The sequence below is a fragment of the Rhynchophorus ferrugineus genome, unplaced genomic scaffold (assembly GCF_030347505.1).
Source record: "Rhynchophorus ferrugineus isolate W39M unplaced genomic scaffold, kcgeb_rfMv2 rfM3, whole genome shotgun sequence".
Taxonomy (NCBI): Eukaryota; Metazoa; Arthropoda; class Insecta; order Coleoptera; family Curculionidae; genus Rhynchophorus; species Rhynchophorus ferrugineus.
Genome location: NW_027472582.1, coordinates 19,487,169 through 19,505,755, shown reverse-complemented (window position 1 = coordinate 19,505,755; position 18,587 = coordinate 19,487,169). Strand labels below are relative to the sequence as shown.

The 18,587-nt window shown below is 31.2% G+C and overlaps 1 protein-coding gene across 1 annotated transcript in view; it reads right to left on the bottom strand.

Moving 5' to 3' along the window:
• The window catches only part of LOC143194054 (endothelin-converting enzyme 1), a 28,240-nt gene extending 10,090 nt beyond the window's left edge, over nt 1-18,150 (bottom strand). Inside the window, exons 1-7 of the mRNA XM_076400610.1 lie at nt 17,909-18,150; nt 15,159-15,320; nt 3,512-3,636; nt 3,288-3,458; nt 2,969-3,238; nt 1,093-1,191; nt 761-1,020 (exon numbers count right to left, since the gene is read on the bottom strand). Of these exons, the coding sequence (XP_076256725.1) occupies nt 761-1,020; nt 1,093-1,191; nt 2,969-3,238; nt 3,288-3,458; nt 3,512-3,636; nt 15,159-15,320; nt 17,909-17,990 (1,169 nt within the window). The 5' untranslated portion in view covers nt 17,991-18,150. The remainder of the gene's footprint in view (nt 1-760; nt 1,021-1,092; nt 1,192-2,968; nt 3,239-3,287; nt 3,459-3,511; nt 3,637-15,158; nt 15,321-17,908) is intronic.
• Nucleotides 18,151-18,587: the final 437 nt, after the last annotated feature.

Sequence of the window (18,587 nt, the reverse complement as noted above, 5' to 3'; positions counted from 1 at the left end):
GGAAAACCAGTGGATATTACGTATTGATTACCATCATAAGGACTAGAGTATAATAGTCCATAACAGCCACCCATGATCTCATTCCTTTCTTTATCTTTTTTACCTTGATCATGACGCTATTTGCCTCTCAACTGTCAACTACATATATTTTTATAAACAGTAAATTGAATTAAAACTTATTGAGTGTTACTGTTTATCATGTAAGTATAATAACAATAATAAGTAGTGTGTACCTACAAAAGACAGATATCTACTACATTTTCTATGCAATAAGTCTCTTATTATACTTATTCACTAATAATCTTTTATTCTCTAACAATTATCCAAGGACTTAGAAACGAACGGTTTGTTAATGAAATTATCATATATACGCATCAGAAATAATTATATAGTTCGAAAATTAAAGTTCCAATACTATATTATTGATAAACATGTTGCATATATCTGTTATAGCACGAGACTAATACGGTCCTTACTGTGGCCTGTGTATTTGAGGAAACGGGATAATATGCAAATGTTTCTTTTAAGAATAGGGTGAGATGTTTGAAAATATATGTCCTCGTGATTAGGGGTTTTGGTTCGTTTTGCAACAGATTAAACATCAGTCTGTGTCGCTTTGTATCGCCATTCAACAAGTCGCCTCTTCTTTCCATAACATAAAATAATATTTTAAAGTAAATTATTTTTTTTTGTTTTAATCGCTTTTACATTTCATAACTTTGTTCATACGGAAGCTTAGCTAAAGCATACCATTCCTTACCTAGGATAAACTGTTTTTCCTATTGCTGATAAAAATGTTTCAAAATCACTGCGAGTTTCCCCATCACTATCCGAAGCCATGTAGACGAACGCCTTGATCAACGCGGTACTTTTAACGATCTTGGGGTCGGTCATCTTAACCCAATTTAATATACCGTATAGGGTGTTGTTTAAATTCCCCGTTTTTTGTATTTTCGTCTCGCCAGTTATGTTCACATAAGTATATTTGAACAGAGTTTTCATATATTCGATCCAATCTATCTAGAAAAATATTTAATTAGATTCACGTTCATTGTTATGGGTTGTATAATTTTAGCTGATTTAAATTGTTACCTGAATAGAGTTACCAAATTGCCGGTAAGTCCAATCGTTAAGTTCGTTGAGGGTGATAATGTTATCGAAGTCCTCTCCTGTCACGTTTTCTGGAATGTACTGCAGATAAAAGATATAAAGATAAAGGCAGAAAGAGGAAAATTAGTATATTAAGAGTACGATTTAATTTTTATAGATGGTTTACCCTGGATTGAGAAAGATGAAATAAAGGTTTCAGTACACCAAATAACAATCTTTATGAACTACATAAACACTTACTAGTAGTAGACTAGGATTCTAGATCGAGAATAGAATTGTTTATAATAAAATAATAAAAACCCCATTTAATTTTCTAAAAGAAAAAATACACTTTCTAAAAAATAAAATCAATTGCCCAAACAGAAATAAATCAAGTTGATGAACTGAAATGATGATGAAATGAAATGCAAAACAAAACAGTTACAAGAATAAATGCAAGATGAAACAAGGGCTTGTATCTCAGTTATGAGCCACCTAAATAGATATTTCCAATCATTTGCGTCAACTGACTCTGACCCATTAGGAGCATAAAAGCATGTACCTCATTCATTGCCTGGTGGGAAAAAGTACTTTTAAACAAGTATATGAACACCCTGACAGGACGACTACTTAAAAATGGCTCTACGTGTATCTAGTGGAACACGTGTTTCAAATTCCTGAATGTTACGGTCAAGGCTGTAGCCAATGGAAGAAGCCGAGGAAAGAAGTTTATCAAAAAAAAAATTATTAAACTCATAATACACTCTTTTATTTCATATTCTGGCATATGTTACACCAGGAATAATAATTCGGTGTTTTATAGGGTTCATGTATGTTTACAATTAACTGATTGTTTGAACTAGACTATTATAAAAAAAAGCTTCTCCCATTCTAACTTCATTGGTAAAAAGTGAATGTAAAATATTCTAATTAGATACCCTACATATTGTTAAATTGTTTGGCAACATGCTTTAAAATTAACCAAATAATATATTTCTGTCACATATGTCTATAATGAAGAACTGCCTGAATGAACTGATGAATGTCTCTGTAACACATTCGGGTTACATTCGGGTACAAGTTACATTAATTACTATTACCATTTTCGATTTTGAATAATAAATATATCCGTTTAAAGGAACAGTGCCATTATGATTTTTTTTCGAATACATATAAATTGGCAGAACTTGCATAAACATAAATAAACATAAAATATGCAAGAAAAACGAAAGCTATAAATAGACGAATATAGATTTATTCCTGAAGTGATGCTAATTGCAATCAGGTCATATAGTCTATTCAATAAAACAGCCAATGGACGTCATCAAAATGTATGACATCAGCACGTCGCAATGTTGCCTCATCAAAGTGAACTTTTGATTTACAACGTCTGCCGGTTTATAACTTTCAATTATTATCGTTGACATTTTAAATAATTTTGTGTACAGTACCCACAGAAATTAAATTTTATAAACTGCTTCGGTTACATCTTTCGATGCACCAGACAACATACTGTCTCTATAGTCTCATTTCTGCATTCTGTCTCACAAGGACTATATAGTTTATCCAATAAAACACAAGTTGCAAATCTTGAAAAAATTATAAAAATGATGAAATGATAATTTAATATTGGAATAAAGAAAATAGCAGCGAATCATCCTGCAACATTACTTGAAAAATATATTGGACATTCATAGCAGCACAATTTCAAAGGAACAAAAGAAAATGAAAGAAAAAAATTAAGTAAGATTATCCTAAACGAACTAGAAGTATTTTCATTCTAGAACTAATTTATTCCAGCTATGTAAACAAAAGTTCTGGATAAATAACAAACCATAACAGCCTAATATACGTCATTTAATAAAAAAAATTAACTTACACCTCCGTTATAAAATCCATTCATGAAACTGCTGATTTCTGACACTTTCTGGATTATGTACTGTTCAGTCTCCCAGCTTCCTAAATCTCTGTTCAATTTTTTCACCAACTTTTTCAAGAATATTTCGAAATATCCATCATCAGCTGCCAAACTGGCGCGATTATTATTTTTGGTTGCGAAATCGTGAAAACCTTCCTTAATGGCCTCGTCATATGATTCCGGATACATCGGACGAAACTGGTCAGGTATCGATGTGGTGTCATCACTGATCTGTGAAGCTCAGATTATTTTTGATATCTTACTTGTATCTCGATTTTACCATCAGCATCATAGCGGAGGAGTTCTGAATATCGTAAGACGATGTAACCGAAAGGAAAACGTTAATTCCAAATTCGGCCGCAATATCGGCTATGTCATTCCAGCCAAAGTCTGGGTCATTGGTTTTACCGGCTTCTTCGACGATAGGGAAACCGCCATATTTTTTGACTACCTGGAATATAATTACGTTATATCAAAGCAAATTAATGAAGAGGGCAGATTTACTTGAACTTCAGGTGATTTCATATACTGACTGTCTTGATAATTCTCTTTCATACATGCACTGTATGCCGCCTTTGCTTTTAGCAGTGAGAGAGGATCCTCCTCACTTTCAGCTGCTTCCAGAATTTCTAATAAAAATTGAAATATTGTATTAAAATCAAACATTTTTGCAAAGTGTTTTTTTATATATTATTGTTATTATTATCTATAATGATTTAATTGCAATAATTCAGCAGGCTATAAATAATTCTTATGTTTCCTGTTGTTAGATACTTGAATTGATTTTGATCAGCTATAACCATTGATAAAAATGAGATATATCAATGCACAAACTGTTAATAGAACAATTAATAAATCGATTTTTTTAACATTACATAAAATATTAGTTTTATATTGTAGAAAAATGTTGTTATTGTTATTGACTGTTTAGTGTTATTGAGTAATTGACCGACTTAGAAAAAGGAGGATATAATATTTCAACTGGGTTATTGAAGGAGCTGCCATGATAAGCAATAATCATATTGACACATATATGCAATGGCCGTTTGAGATTGAAGCATTACGCCGGAATGTTTTAATTAATAATCATTTCGAAAAAAGAGTATCGCATGAACGGGCATTCTCAACACAACCTACTTCGGCTGGAGTTCCACGGAGTAGTGTTTTGGGACCACTCCTGTATCTGCTCTATACTGCTGATATCCCAACAACCAATGGAACAGTACTTGGAACATTTGCTGACGACACAGTTATCATAGAAAATAGTTATCATTATAAAAAAGTTATATATCACTTGACGGATGCTCGATTTCTCAAGAGGAATCGGCTAACCTCAGAATACATCTCGATAGTAGGTTAAATTTAAAAAATCATGTTAGTCAAAAAGCAGATCAGATTAGACTCAAAATCAAGTCAACAAACTGTACAGGTTAGTTGGAAGATACTCTCAACTTGACCTAAAACCTAAGGGATTGGTTTGTCAGCCAATAATAAAACCAATTTGGACCTATAGCATGCAAATGAGGGTTGCACTAAAATATCAAATCAACCAGTAATCCAACGCACCTAAAACAAAGTTTTAAGATTAATTACCAATGCTTATAGCTACGTAATCAACGAAGAGTTGTAAGATGACCTCGAAATCAAACAGATACACAAAGTGATCCAAGATTTCGCCTTAAAAAATGAAATACGGTCGCAAAAATAACAGCAACGTTGAAGCAATACAGCTATTGGACAAGACGCTGGAAATCAGAAGATTGAAGTGAACCTAACCACACGAACTTGTTTAGGGTAAAAGTAATTAATATGGGAAATACATACTGATGTATTAATCCCGTACTCGCCTTACTTATGTATTAATGCAAGTAAAATAGAACAGTAGTTATAAATTAATTGTAAATTAAGATTGTGCTAAGCATATCTAATGCCAGTTGTAATTAATTCAAACAAAATATTTGCAATAATTCTTAAAATATTGGAAGTCAACAGGAAAATGATTTGTTTTTTTATTGCCTTGAGAAATAGATCAGATCCAATCCCAAAGAACTGCTTTCCGAATGATAAGTTTAATTTTATATAAACGTTAATAGTTCTTTTTCGTCATTCTTGCCGATGACAATATCGCGAGTGCAAAAATATAAGTAGATAGATAAATCTTAATAAGAATTTCGTTATCATCTGATCTATTTGCAAAAGCAGAAAATTGTCTAGACATAAAAAAACAATAGCGAAACAACGCATTTCATAGCATACTTTTATTTTATGATATAGGCAACTCATATAACTTTTGTAACATTCCTATAGATATTGGAAGATTATAATTATGTAATTTCAGTAAATTTTCAACAATGTTTTAAAAAAAATTAAATATCCATATATTAATTTTTAAAACAAATACATAGTGAAATTAAAATAGAGCACAGCAAAATTTATATTTGTGAGATATTGGGCATTTGGGCTCCCGCCATTAGTGGTGTCAGCAGCGGAGAAAAATATAGATATACAGGCTTCGATGTTTAAAAAATATAGGAGATATATAGAAGAATAAAAAATATAGAAGAACAAAAATTATTGATACGTATTTTTAACAATATCGATATTTCCTCACTATAACTCTAATTTTTCACGCAAATTTCTTTTGATGATCGAGATGGGAGAAACCTCAAAACAAAAATTCGATATTCTCTTTCAAAAACTCTTAAGATTTAGTATCGAACTTTTTCACCACGAAATATTTTACAAAAATTACTTCACAAAATTCAGAATATTCATAGTGTACAATATTTTATCAACCCATTGAAAATATGCACAATAACGTTGTATACTCTATTGAGTCATAGCTGTTAATAGTCACGCTAGGACGAATTTTTAGATTTTTTTTAAAATACAAATAGAAGAAATATAAATTCATGGGTAATTTTTTTCGGATGTTAACTCACGCCAGCTCTTTTGTAAAGTATAATACAATTAATGGATCGTATTATGCTAAATCGGAGCGAAAAAAAAAAAGAGATAAAATTTTTATTAGGACAATGTACGTGTGCACACTTTATAGAAGAGATAGCAAAAATTCCATATTTTCCACATTTACCTTTCAGCGTATTATTTTCAATTATTTTTTCCGTTTCTAAATTGGAGGGAAATTAAACGACAGAAATTACTGACTGTAATGTTGATTTCTCTAAACACGCAATTGTGTTGACAAAAGACAGAAAAATATTCAATTCATTAAACTTTTTAAGTTTTACTGAAAGAGCTAACTTAACTATTTGTTTTTTATTCTTCATGTTTTTAAGTAATGTTAATTTATATCGAGCTCAATACAGTTCGGATATGATGACATATCATAATCGGATATGTTTCTTCAACTTTTTCTATTCGACTTATTACTTTGACCTTGGATACCATTTCGTCGTCCTGTAATTAACAGGTCAATTGAAAAGTCCCCGGCTTACCACATTTTTATGGTAAAACACAATTTTAAAACACATTCCCTTCGAGGGTGATGATAGCGACCCTACAACTTTTCGATATCATTTTTCTAGTACGATTTATCCTTTACTTCAAAATAGGCGTCAGTTTCAGTGCTCACCTGTTTATTCGAAGAAAATTTCTTCCCAGCGACCATTGTTTTGGTACCTGAGAACGGGAAATAGATGAGGATGCAATTCGAAGCCAAATTCATGGATTTTTGCCATCGTTTTCACTGACTTGTGACCCGGTGCATTGTCTTGGTGAAGCAGCACTTTTTTTTCATCAAATGCGGCCGTTTTCTGCGATTTCGCCAGTTTTTAGTTTCAAACAGTCCAATAACGCTATGTAATTATCACTGTTGATGGTCCTTCCTTTTTCAAGGTAGTCAGTGAAAATTATTCCATACGCATCCCAAAATACAGACGCCATAACCTTGCCTACCGACTGTTTTACATAATGCGATTTCTCACGCTTTGGAGCATATTCATCGTGCGCAGTCCACTGGGATGACTGTCAATTGGACTTCGGAGTGAAATGATGGAGCCATGTTTCATCCATTGTCACATATCTTTGATGTTGTTTTGTACATGTTCAGTTGATATCTTTAGAGTGTCTGCTATATCATTCAATTTCAATTGACGGCCATTCATAATCATTTTGTGGATTTTTTAGATGTTTTCGTCAGTAACAACCTCTTTTGGGCGTCCACTGCGTTCACCGTCTTCGGTGCTCATTTCATCACGTCTAAACTTAGCATACCAATCCTTGATGGTTGATTTTCCTGGGGCAGTGTCCGGAAACTCGTCATCAAATCAAGTTTTTGCTTCAACTGTATTTTTTCCCTTCAAAAAGCAATATTTTATCAACACGCGAAATTCCTTTTTATCTATTTTTTCACAATACCAAAATTTGCTTCACTCAAAATACTATAATTCACAAACTAATGATCCGACAGTTGTAAAATTTATACACGCATATTTTGAGTGTTAGGGCTAACTAAAAAACATATGGATTTAATTCTAGTAGCGCCATCTATGTGTCAGGCCGGAAACTTTTCAATTGACCTGTTATTTAATTACCTAAGAGTACATATGTTCCACTGTCTAGATATAACCGTGCTGTTGCATAAACATTTAATAATATAAATTAAGCAGTTCAATAAATACTCATTCAAAATCAATTTATCAGTTCAAATATAACATTCTTTTTTTAATTATAATTTAAAAAAAGTTCTTAACATCGACAATTCAAGTACACAATTAATTAATAATTTTCAAGCAGCCGCACATTGAAAGGTTTTGACATACAATAACATTAAGTTGTATTATGTAAATTAGTTTTACTGATAATGAGCGTGACAATCAATATTCACAATAATTGCGGTTATTTTTTTCTGATAAGGCCTTTATTCTCCTTCACCTTCGCACCACTATTACACTGTTGCGCTAAAATATAACCTTTTTATATTAATTTTTCCTGTTATTTATAGAAATAGTCATTAATCGCTCTTATTAAATTAATTTGTATATATGAAATAACGAATAATTAATTTTCTTCATATTCTTAAACATAATATTTCTAACTATTTATTAATGTCATCTATAATTAAAATACTCGACTATCTTGAAGTATGGGGGGTTGCATAACAATAATATATTATATGGGAACATGTACAGGAATCTAAAAACAACCATTAATTCTATAAATAAAATAATTTCAATATATTTTATTGTAATATATATAGCTACTATTACATATATAAGCTATAAAATTGATAAAAATCAAAAGAATTACTTTTAATTTACTTTAAGAGTGTGTTATTTTAGCAAAAATAATTAACTTGTTAAAATGACTGTTCTTAATAACTACATACCCAATCTTATTTTAATGTAAAGTAAGCCTTGATAATTATAACTGTAAATATTCACTCTTCGCATATTAAAACAGTCACAAATAATGCAAGATTCTGCCCAAATTCAGGCAGACTAGTTTAAACAATATTGCCTCAATGAGCGAATTTCCAAATTTGATGTTCTCGTGTTCCAATGGGTCGTGGTCACTTTGATAAAGCCATTCATAATCTGCCTTTGATTTACTTACACACTTGCAGATATCCATGTCTCCTAATTCCAGTAATTTATGACTAATATAAAGGTCATAGTAGTTCCGCAAAGGTGGCCAAACTAGGGTCAACTAATAATAAGCCGATTTTGGTTAATTTAATTGCACTCAAAAGAAGTCAGTCTTATGATGTCACCATAACTATTTACAATTTTAGAATTAACATGGGAACATATCATTCTGTTGATATTATTTGTTTAATTAAAATTATTAATAAACACAGGCATTTCTCAAACTAGGCCTACTGCTTAAGGGACCTTTAAGCCACATATTCTGATCTTGATCAATCAAACTGATTACTCCTTATTAACAATTAGCCAATGATATGTGAATATTTGGTAACACCATTAAGCCGATTAAGATGAAGATTATTAAGAAGACAAATAAATAGCCTTAGCTAGTTAGGATACTACTGTGATACTAGGTTAATATATTTCAATTTCCTTTTATAAAAATGTAAAACAAATATGAATAACTTTTTAACTCTTTAACTTTAATTTTTTTTCTAAATTACACCATCTAGATTGACAGTTCTTCTATGGAAGCAGCAGGGACTATTAAGTATACATATTAAAAGAATTTTAATAATTTTAGTTGAAATCTTTTTTTTTATTGAGAAAATTGACAAAATTGACTCCCTTTACTTCTTCTAGATAGTCGGAATATTGATCTAAAATCAAAGAAATTGATTTATCACAGAATTATATAGAACATTTGGATTTATGGGATACAAATCAGCTAGTACCAATGCTTATCGCTAATCAAGGAAGAGTTGCACGATGACCTCGAAGTGACCTCCTGAAATATGGAATAAGCTAACTAAATCACACCAACGTGGAAACAATAGAGCTACTGTACTATACGCAGGTAATCAGAAGATTCAATTTCACTTGTATAAGTGTTACACTTAAAAATAGTTTAAATAATCTAATTTAATTTAATTTTTTATCCTGTACTCGTATTCCTTGCGTATTGATAGAACTAACACCAAATAATAGTAATAAATTAATTTGTAAATTAAGATTGTACTACGCATACCTAATGTAATATGTAATAAATATAATAAAAAGTGTTGCTTCAAATGGTGGACATGGTATTTCAATTGTTTTGGATTCTTTAAATATTTTTTTTATCACTGTAACATTCTACACATATTACACATACGTACATTCATATCAGATTCCAGAACTACCTCATCAAAATAATTTTAATAAATAAATATTTGTATATGTTATCAAAACAAGCTTTAGATTAATACATTATTATACATTAATTAAATAATTTCTTCCTCTTTATATTTATATGAATAAATTATTTTTATTAGTAAAAATTATGTTAACGGCACAACTGATAACATACTAAGATTTTACGTACTAATACTGATACTGATATTACGACTAAGATTTTAAATTCTAACGGTTTATTACAGGTCAATTGAAAAGTCCCCGCCCTACTATAGTAAAACAAATTTTTTTGGCAAAATTAGTTTTTTTTATTCAACATAATTTCCTTCAAGGGTGATACACTGATTCTAGCGACCCTCCAACTTTCCGATACCATTTTTGTAGTACGATTTGTCCTTTGCTTCAAACTAGGCACCAGTTTCGGCGATCACCTCTTCATTCGCCGAAAATTTCTTCCCAGCGAGCGTTCTTTTGATATCTGAGAAGAGGAAATAGTCGCTGGGAGCCAGATCTGGAGAGTACGATGGATGAGGAAGTAAATCGAAGCCTAATTCATGGATTTTTGACACGGTTCATTGTCTTGGTGAAGCAGCACTTTCTTTTTGTTCAAATGCGGCCGTTTTTCGGCGATTTCCTCCTTCAAACGGTCCAATAACACTATGTAGTAGTCGCAATTGGTGGTACTTCCTTTTTCAAGGTAGTCAATGAACATTATTTCATTCGAATCCCAAAATACAGACGCCATAACCTTGCCAGCCGAGTGTTGCGTTTTCCCACGCTTTGGAGCGGTTTCATCGTGCGCAATCCACTCGGATGACTGTCGATTGGACTTCAGAGTGAAATGATGGAGCCATGTTTTATCTATTGTCACATATCGACGCAAAAAACACGGGTTTATTGCGCTTGATCATCTTCAAACACTGCTCCGAATCATCAACTCATCGTTGTTTTTGGTCAAAAGTGAGCTTGCGCGCCACCCAGTTTGCACAGAGCTTTCTCATACCTAAATATCCGAGAATGATATGATGTACACGTTCAGTTAATATCTTTAATATGTCATTCAATTTAAATTTACGGTCATTCAAAATCATTTTGTGGATATTTTAAATGTTCTCGTCGGTAACAACTTTGGGCGTCCACTGCGTTCACCATCTTTGGTGCTCATTTCACCACGTTTAAACTTAGCTTACCAATTCTTGATTTTCCTGGGACAGTGTCCGGAAACTCGGCATTAAGTTTTTGATTTAACTGCATTGTTTTCCTTCAAAAAACAATATTTTATCAACACGCAAAATTCCTTAATATCCATTTTTTTCACAATGACAAAAGTTACTTCACTCAAAATGCTATAATTCACAAACTAATGATCCGACAGCTGTCGCAAATTTATACACCCATCTTTAGAGGGGGTAACTAAAAAACATTTGGATTTAATTCTAGAAACGCCATCTATGTGTCAGGCCAGGTACTTTTCAATTGACCTGTTATTGAAATACGATTGGGTCTTTAGTATTATGTTTAGTCGTTCCAACATGTCTCACATTCTTTCTATTACAATGAAATAATTTTAAATTAAATTAAAACTTTGACTTTAAAGCCTATATATTTAATAACTTCATAGGGGAACTTTTATAGGCACACATTTTTAGACTGTATGGTGTATCTAATTATGTAGGTCCGCACAACTTATTTAAACCATCCGTCTTTAAAAATAGATATGGCGCTCAATATGATGCTACGAACTCCTTGACCAATCTGATAGCGTTAGATTTGCTGATACAAACGTTGAGGCTTCTAATATTCTTCATGATATAGTTCGCACTGTAGAACCATATCATGAATTGATAACTGGCGGATAGTCTGCCATTGTATATCTCAGCAGGATCCATTTAAAACAAGTATAGGAAATGAAATATTTGAGATCAGTAACAGAGGAGAAAAGAGTTACGTACATCCATATTAACTGATAGGTAATGAGTAGGTTTCAGGACTTAATACGAGGTAATCAGTGGTTGAAACCTCACAATTAGAGCTAATGCTAATACAACTATATGAACTAAAGGTCATTTAATAATTGCAAAATAATTTTATTGAAACCGGAGTTAACATTGATTTTATTGAAACACCCTGTAAATTTAAACTAGACACCGTAAAACGATGTTTAAGGAAAATTAAGTATAACTAATAACAGTCTTATCAATATATTTTATACGATTTTTTATAGATAAACTATAGCTTTAAGTGGCCTTATTTTTAAAGTGTGCGATTACACATTTTTTATTACGCAAATGTTTTGTTCGAATGTCAAAATTTGTGTTAGATATTAAACAAAAATCCACTAATGAATGTCTATTGTAAATAGATGAGATGCCTTGCTACGTAATAACGTATGTAGTATCGGTGTGAAGATCAAATTTGATATAAAGTGCTAAATAGTTTGTAGAATTTTCGCGTGCATAATTTTGTAATAAATACTTCTTGTTTGATAAATATTACGTCGATATCGCGTTATTATTAATTGTCAAGATAAATTAATTGTCTAGGAAAATAATATATTTTAAACTTGATATTCATGTTCTGGATATTGGCAATCATTGAAAACTTTCATTGTTATATTTTATAAATTATGGAGAGAAAAAAAAATAATACCGGCACACCAGTTTGGATTTATTGACAAACATTCAACAATTGGTCAGGTGAATGGAATAATAGATGTCATTAAAAAAGCCTAAGATAAAAATTAGGTTTAGGTATGTCCTTAGATGCCTTTCATAAGATTTTGCCTAATTCTTAAGAAGAAATTTTACCAAAGCAGTACAATGAATTAATAAATCTTATATTACTGTAATACTGTGTGAGTTAAACAAAAGGAACTCTGCTCTATAATAAAATAGTTAATGCAGGTGCATGAAAAGAAAATGTATTGGAACCAATTTTTTACGTAGTTTACTTAGGTGATATACAACAAATGGAATATATCATGACAGCAACATGTGCTGATAATAGTGCTATTGTTGCTGTTGGAGATAATAGCGAAGTAGAACGAAGAAGAAGAAAATTCAGATATAAGAATCAGATATCGATCACTCAGAAAATAAAAAAATTGCAAGGGGACATGAGGAGAGAATCAAAAGCTCATAAGAAAGTATTGGATAACACCAGAACAGGACACATACTGAAAGTAATCAAGCCATTTGATATTGTGTAGTGTAGTGTACTGTAGTGAGGTGCATTTAATAGAAAAAACAACGGTGTTACATTTGGGGCTAAGTTAGGACGGATGGGTCATCTTACATTTAAACAATTTTATATAATACAATCATTTAAAATATTATTAATAATATAAAATAAAAATCATATTATGTTATAAAAATATTTCATATTCAAAGGTAGTTTTGTTCCAACTTTTTTATTTTTTAAAAATTCCTTCAAAATAAAAATAATTTTATTAACTGAATAAATTTCCAAACTTTCAAACGATATGAGTTGGACGAGTATATAAGTATGAGTAAGATACGAGCGTCAGGAAGGTAGGCCTTCGACAATAAAAAGGCCGTGTAGCGGTTCTGATAGAATCGCAAAGGTTCTGATATTTCTGATAATTAAATAATATTAACCTCTTCTATAAACCATTATTGAATCATATAGCTTTATTACAAAAACCACCTGACTACCCTCGATTCTCACATGTATGCATGCTAAAATTTAGTATGTATAAGTTGTTTTCGAAATTAATGTTATATTTACTCACGTCATGTTAAAAAAGAGTCTTGAATTTGTTTAACCCAAATAATACTCAGGTATTGTGCCAACGTGTGATAACGGCAGAAACTTGAATCAACAAGGTAATTAGTTGTGCGGATAGCGGTCGGTGAAAAGCTCTCAAAGCAACAAAATATGCAAACGACAGCCAGAACATGAGTGAAAGGACATGAAGATTAAAATAAATGTTTCCTGTTGCTTTCCCAAACGTCGTACATTCCTACAATGAGTCAGAACTGCCAAATTCTTTAAAAAAAGCAAATTGTTCTACAACAAAGGCATTGAATAATTATAATCTTTGAAAGTAATGAAAACGTTTTTCTTAGTTACATCGAAATCCTATTGCGTGATACACCTAAACTGTTCTCATGTATCAGGTGAAACCTGCTTGAAAATTCATTAAGCAGTTTATGAGTTTTTCTCGAATAGACATATTTATACCTCTTTGAAAATGTTAAGTTTCATTCAAACTCAAAAACAGTTGACAGAAGCATTAAGTGTGGCACAAGAAATGATTAATGCTTAATGATGACCAATTAGGAGTAATGGGGAAAATCCGAAGATGACGGGGAAGATGGGTGCTACATCAATTGAATGACAGGCAAATGGAAAATCGCAAAATCGTCTATAAAATGCTGCTTCAAATGTATCATCAGAAGCCATTTTTGCATCGAATTGTTTTGGATGATGAAAAGTTAAATTATTTTGAAAACCCTAAATGCAAAAAATCATGTTTATCACCTGGTGAAGCCGGTCGATCGAGTATAAGGCCAAATCGGTTTGGTCTCAAGACAATGCTCTGTTTTTGGTGGCACCATAGTGGCGTGGTGTGTTACAAACTGTAGAAACATGCAAAACAGTTACATCTTATCGCTACGGACAATACATTAAAAACGTCCAGAATGGACCAAAATATACGGTAGAGGAATTTACAGCACGATAACGCGACATCTCATAAAGCTAAACCGGCCAAGGAAGCGTTGAAAGCACTAGATGGGACATATATTCGCACTCGCTGTTTCGAAGAAGTTAGAAATGGCTCGATGAACGGTTTTTCTCAATGAACAAACGGTTTTTTTTTTGGAATGGCATCCATAAATTGCCTGAAAGATGAGCAAGATATATAGAATTAAATGCATTTTTGCATTTCCTGGAAAATTATGTAGATTTATGTTTTTGTAGAAACTGTATTGAGTTTCCGGTACACCTGGAAGGCGCTTATGAGAATTTTTAAAATACTTCAAGCAATGGATATTGACGAGATTTCATCGTAAAATAACTATCCTATAGATAGAATCAAATATTATTTTTTAATTACTAATAATATTCCTTTTTTCATAAAACTATGTATTTCCAAATCCAAATACTAAACTGCTTAAGGCACACTAAGTAATAATAATAATATTCAATTATTCAATCGAATCTATGGTTTGTGAGAATGAATATTAATAGTAAATAGAACGGTGCTGCCACTTTGATTGCTAGTCTTTTAGAGCCGATTTGTAAAGTATTGCAACTTAAAGCATGAAGTATTTAATCAAATTATCGCATTATTTTAATAAAATTAACATATATTTATAACCTAATCAAAAAATAAATCAACTTACCCTTAACAATATTGGTGAGTTTCTCCTCGAGAATACTGAATTGGTCAATAAGTAATTCATCTTCCTGCAATGGGTAATAGTGTTTGAAGTTGCCGCAAGAGTATTCATAGAAATCCTCACATGGATCAACACTAGAGTTCATGTATTTATACTCTTCAAAATCTGAAACAAACACCAGACAAATATATTAGTATGTTACACATTAATTTTAATTTCAGATTAATTCAAAACTGAATCAATTGAAATGTTAATGTAAATTGGTAAGATTAATGAAAGTCTCATCAATATTTGATTCTTCACGTTTTTTACAATGTTTACAATTTTATTTTTCTGCTCTATATAAGCAACTCGTGATTTATTGGGAGTAAGTATTTTATTGGATTCTTATAGAATAATGATAACCGACTTCTTGATGCTGATCAAATAATCACGTGGGAAATATACAGTTCCAGCAAAAAACAAAACAGTTCCAGCGTTGTCCACCAGGTTCGTGAGGATTGACAGCGCTGGGTTTTTTCTTGGCCTTTTTGCGATTTTTTAAATAAAAAAAAATATTTCTTTAATAGATCACACACAGCTTACCTACCCGACGTTACCGAAAAATCCATTATTTCTGAATGAAAATGAGGGTTTATATTAAGTAAACTGTACACTATCGCTATTTCCTAATTTATTACTGGCATAATATGGGTGATGGTGGAGGAATTTCTCTTATTTTAATTTAGCCATTATAAAAACCAATTTAGAATCTCTTTATAGTATTAAATTGCCGGAATTTAAAATTAGATAAATTCCAGCTGTCAAACTACAGGATTTTTCAATAGGGGTGTGTCTACCATGTTGTTTTGGCATTGGTTGATTGAATGTGTTCTTTAAGATCCAAATATAAGTCGATAAATAATATTTAGCAACAATTCATTATTTTTGGACGATTGGCGATGCTGACAAAGGTGATTGGTGTATATTATCAATATTTTTTGACCAATTGAACTATATGGACGTTAACAAAATTCTGCTTCAGCAGGAATGTGCTATATGATATACAGCGGTGCGAGTGACTATACTATAATTTTTCTAGTGCTGATTTTTGATCTTGTAGGTCTATGCTAACAAACTCTTTCGATTAATATAGTCTATTCAAAGTTTTTTTTGTACACACGTCATCAAGATGTTTAATTGTTGCCTGGCGCAAATTATAAATTCGCTTAATTAATTAGAATATTTTAATCTAAATAAAAAGAGACACAATGCTGTCTGATTAGTTCGAACATGTAAACGAATGAGCCTGCCAAAGTCATCCGCTTGTCAGACGTATGCAAAATTTTTGAAAGCAATAGTGATAAGAGGTTATAATTCTAACCTATAAACTATTGTGACTGTATATTTAACCGCAGTTTTTAGATGTGCTATAATTTAAAATAAATTATATTTGATGACATTTTTGTTCAATTATTTTATTTAGATTACAATTTTGTTGTTTGTCAAAGCCAAACTGAACTTGCTGAACTTGGGTTGATGCGGCAACATTGCGACGTTTTGACTCTGAGTCCATCATAAGTGTTAGAATTTACCTACGAATGTTAAAACAGTCTTACGTGCTGATTATGGCGTTCGTTACGAAAATTTGATATCTATATTCCACAATGCGCCAGTTCATCCACGCTTTATGTAACATCTTAACTCAAAAATAAAATTAAAATTATCCTTTTAGATTACCGATTTAGATACCTATTTTGAATAACTTATCTACCTATAATACAAGTTCGTCCAAACTCTCTTAACTTGTCTTTTATTTTCCATGCGTGCGAAGTCTTGGAGCCAATAATTAGAACTGATTTTTTATATACCACCATTTTCGATTTGTCCAATAATGATTTTTTATTAATACATATAATGTACGTGGCGAACTATAAATTTATAGTCACATTCATAGGTCACATCACTTAATGAAGTGATTTTCTACATGTCATGTATTTAATTGTATTTATGTATTTCATTAAAATAAATACCTATTGCCCAGCAGATTCTTGAACGACTAAAGGTAATAATAACAAAATGCTCTTGCCTTGGATTCAGGTGAATTTACTTGTTCTATATTTTGTGTCTCAATTTGGATATTTATTTCTTCTGATGCCTTTTAGTATCTTGTCCTATCTGCTTTCTGTAAGAGGTCTGTACTATCAGTTGTTATCAACATAATATTAATAATTACAATTTAATATGGTTTAAAGATATTTCGCGGGGTCTTGCCTCCATATAAAATGAAATATCATGCAATATTGTAAACAATATAAAAACACTTAATTTAAAATATTATCATTTTTGCTTTAACATTTAATACATCTTATTTTTGAGTGATTTTTGATGATATTCAATTATTCTTATTTGTAGTAGTGTGCTTGCTTAGGAAATAATCTTTTAGAGAATTACGGTTCTGACGCCTTTAGACGTCTTGGAATCTTGGACTATAGTATGATATAAAATATTATGTTGGGGAGATTGTTTATAAAAAATCAAGTGAAAGATTAAATTAGGACAAAATACAATATGACTGTCACAAATTGTTCATTTCAATTGCAAAATGCTATTAATTAAATCTATTTTTAAATCCTGTTCCCCCACATTTTCTAGATTAATTTATTTTGATTATCTCAACTTATACACAAATATATTATTATATACGAACGTTGACTGTAGGAAGATATATTTGGCTCAAACATAAAAAAGTTCTTCTAATAAACTGTTATTACCTGATGTTAGCGAAGCAGTAACTCTGCCATCGACCTGATAGGAAAAGGTCCATAGCACAAAAATCGCACAAAGTCGCCACATGTTTTAGCTACTTATTCAAGAACTCTAAAAACTGTGCAGTTTTTATCACAAATAATGTGTTTTAATTAATTCGCATCGGAATATCAGGAATGGCATGATAACCAGCGACAAATGTTATTCCAATCGATTGATGGACTGTCAACAACGTTTTTTAAAGATTAAATTATAAGCTGAAATAGGCTCCGATAATGTAATCTAAATAATTTCGATGGTTTTGATCGATGCGAGAATGAGTGAGTGAACGAGATAGCGGCTTCTAAGAACGATTCTTCCATCGGAGATTTATTATATTTGAATGAAATTATTTAGAAAAAAATGTTTTTGTTTCGTAGAAAATGAATGCCAGGATATGTTTTGATCTTATAAAAGAGGATTAGCACTGTAGATTAATTTAATATAACTTGATTTCATATTTTAATTTGATTTTGCGTCTATTCATTATTTTATTGTTTCTAATAACAGTCATCAATTGTTTCTATTATTTATTAATCAATAAGGACAGTTAGCTATATATTCATAAATATTTGGACCTTCTTGATTTCTTACTTAATTAAATGCAAACCGCTTTAGTTAATTAAAATTTCCGAAATAATAAAG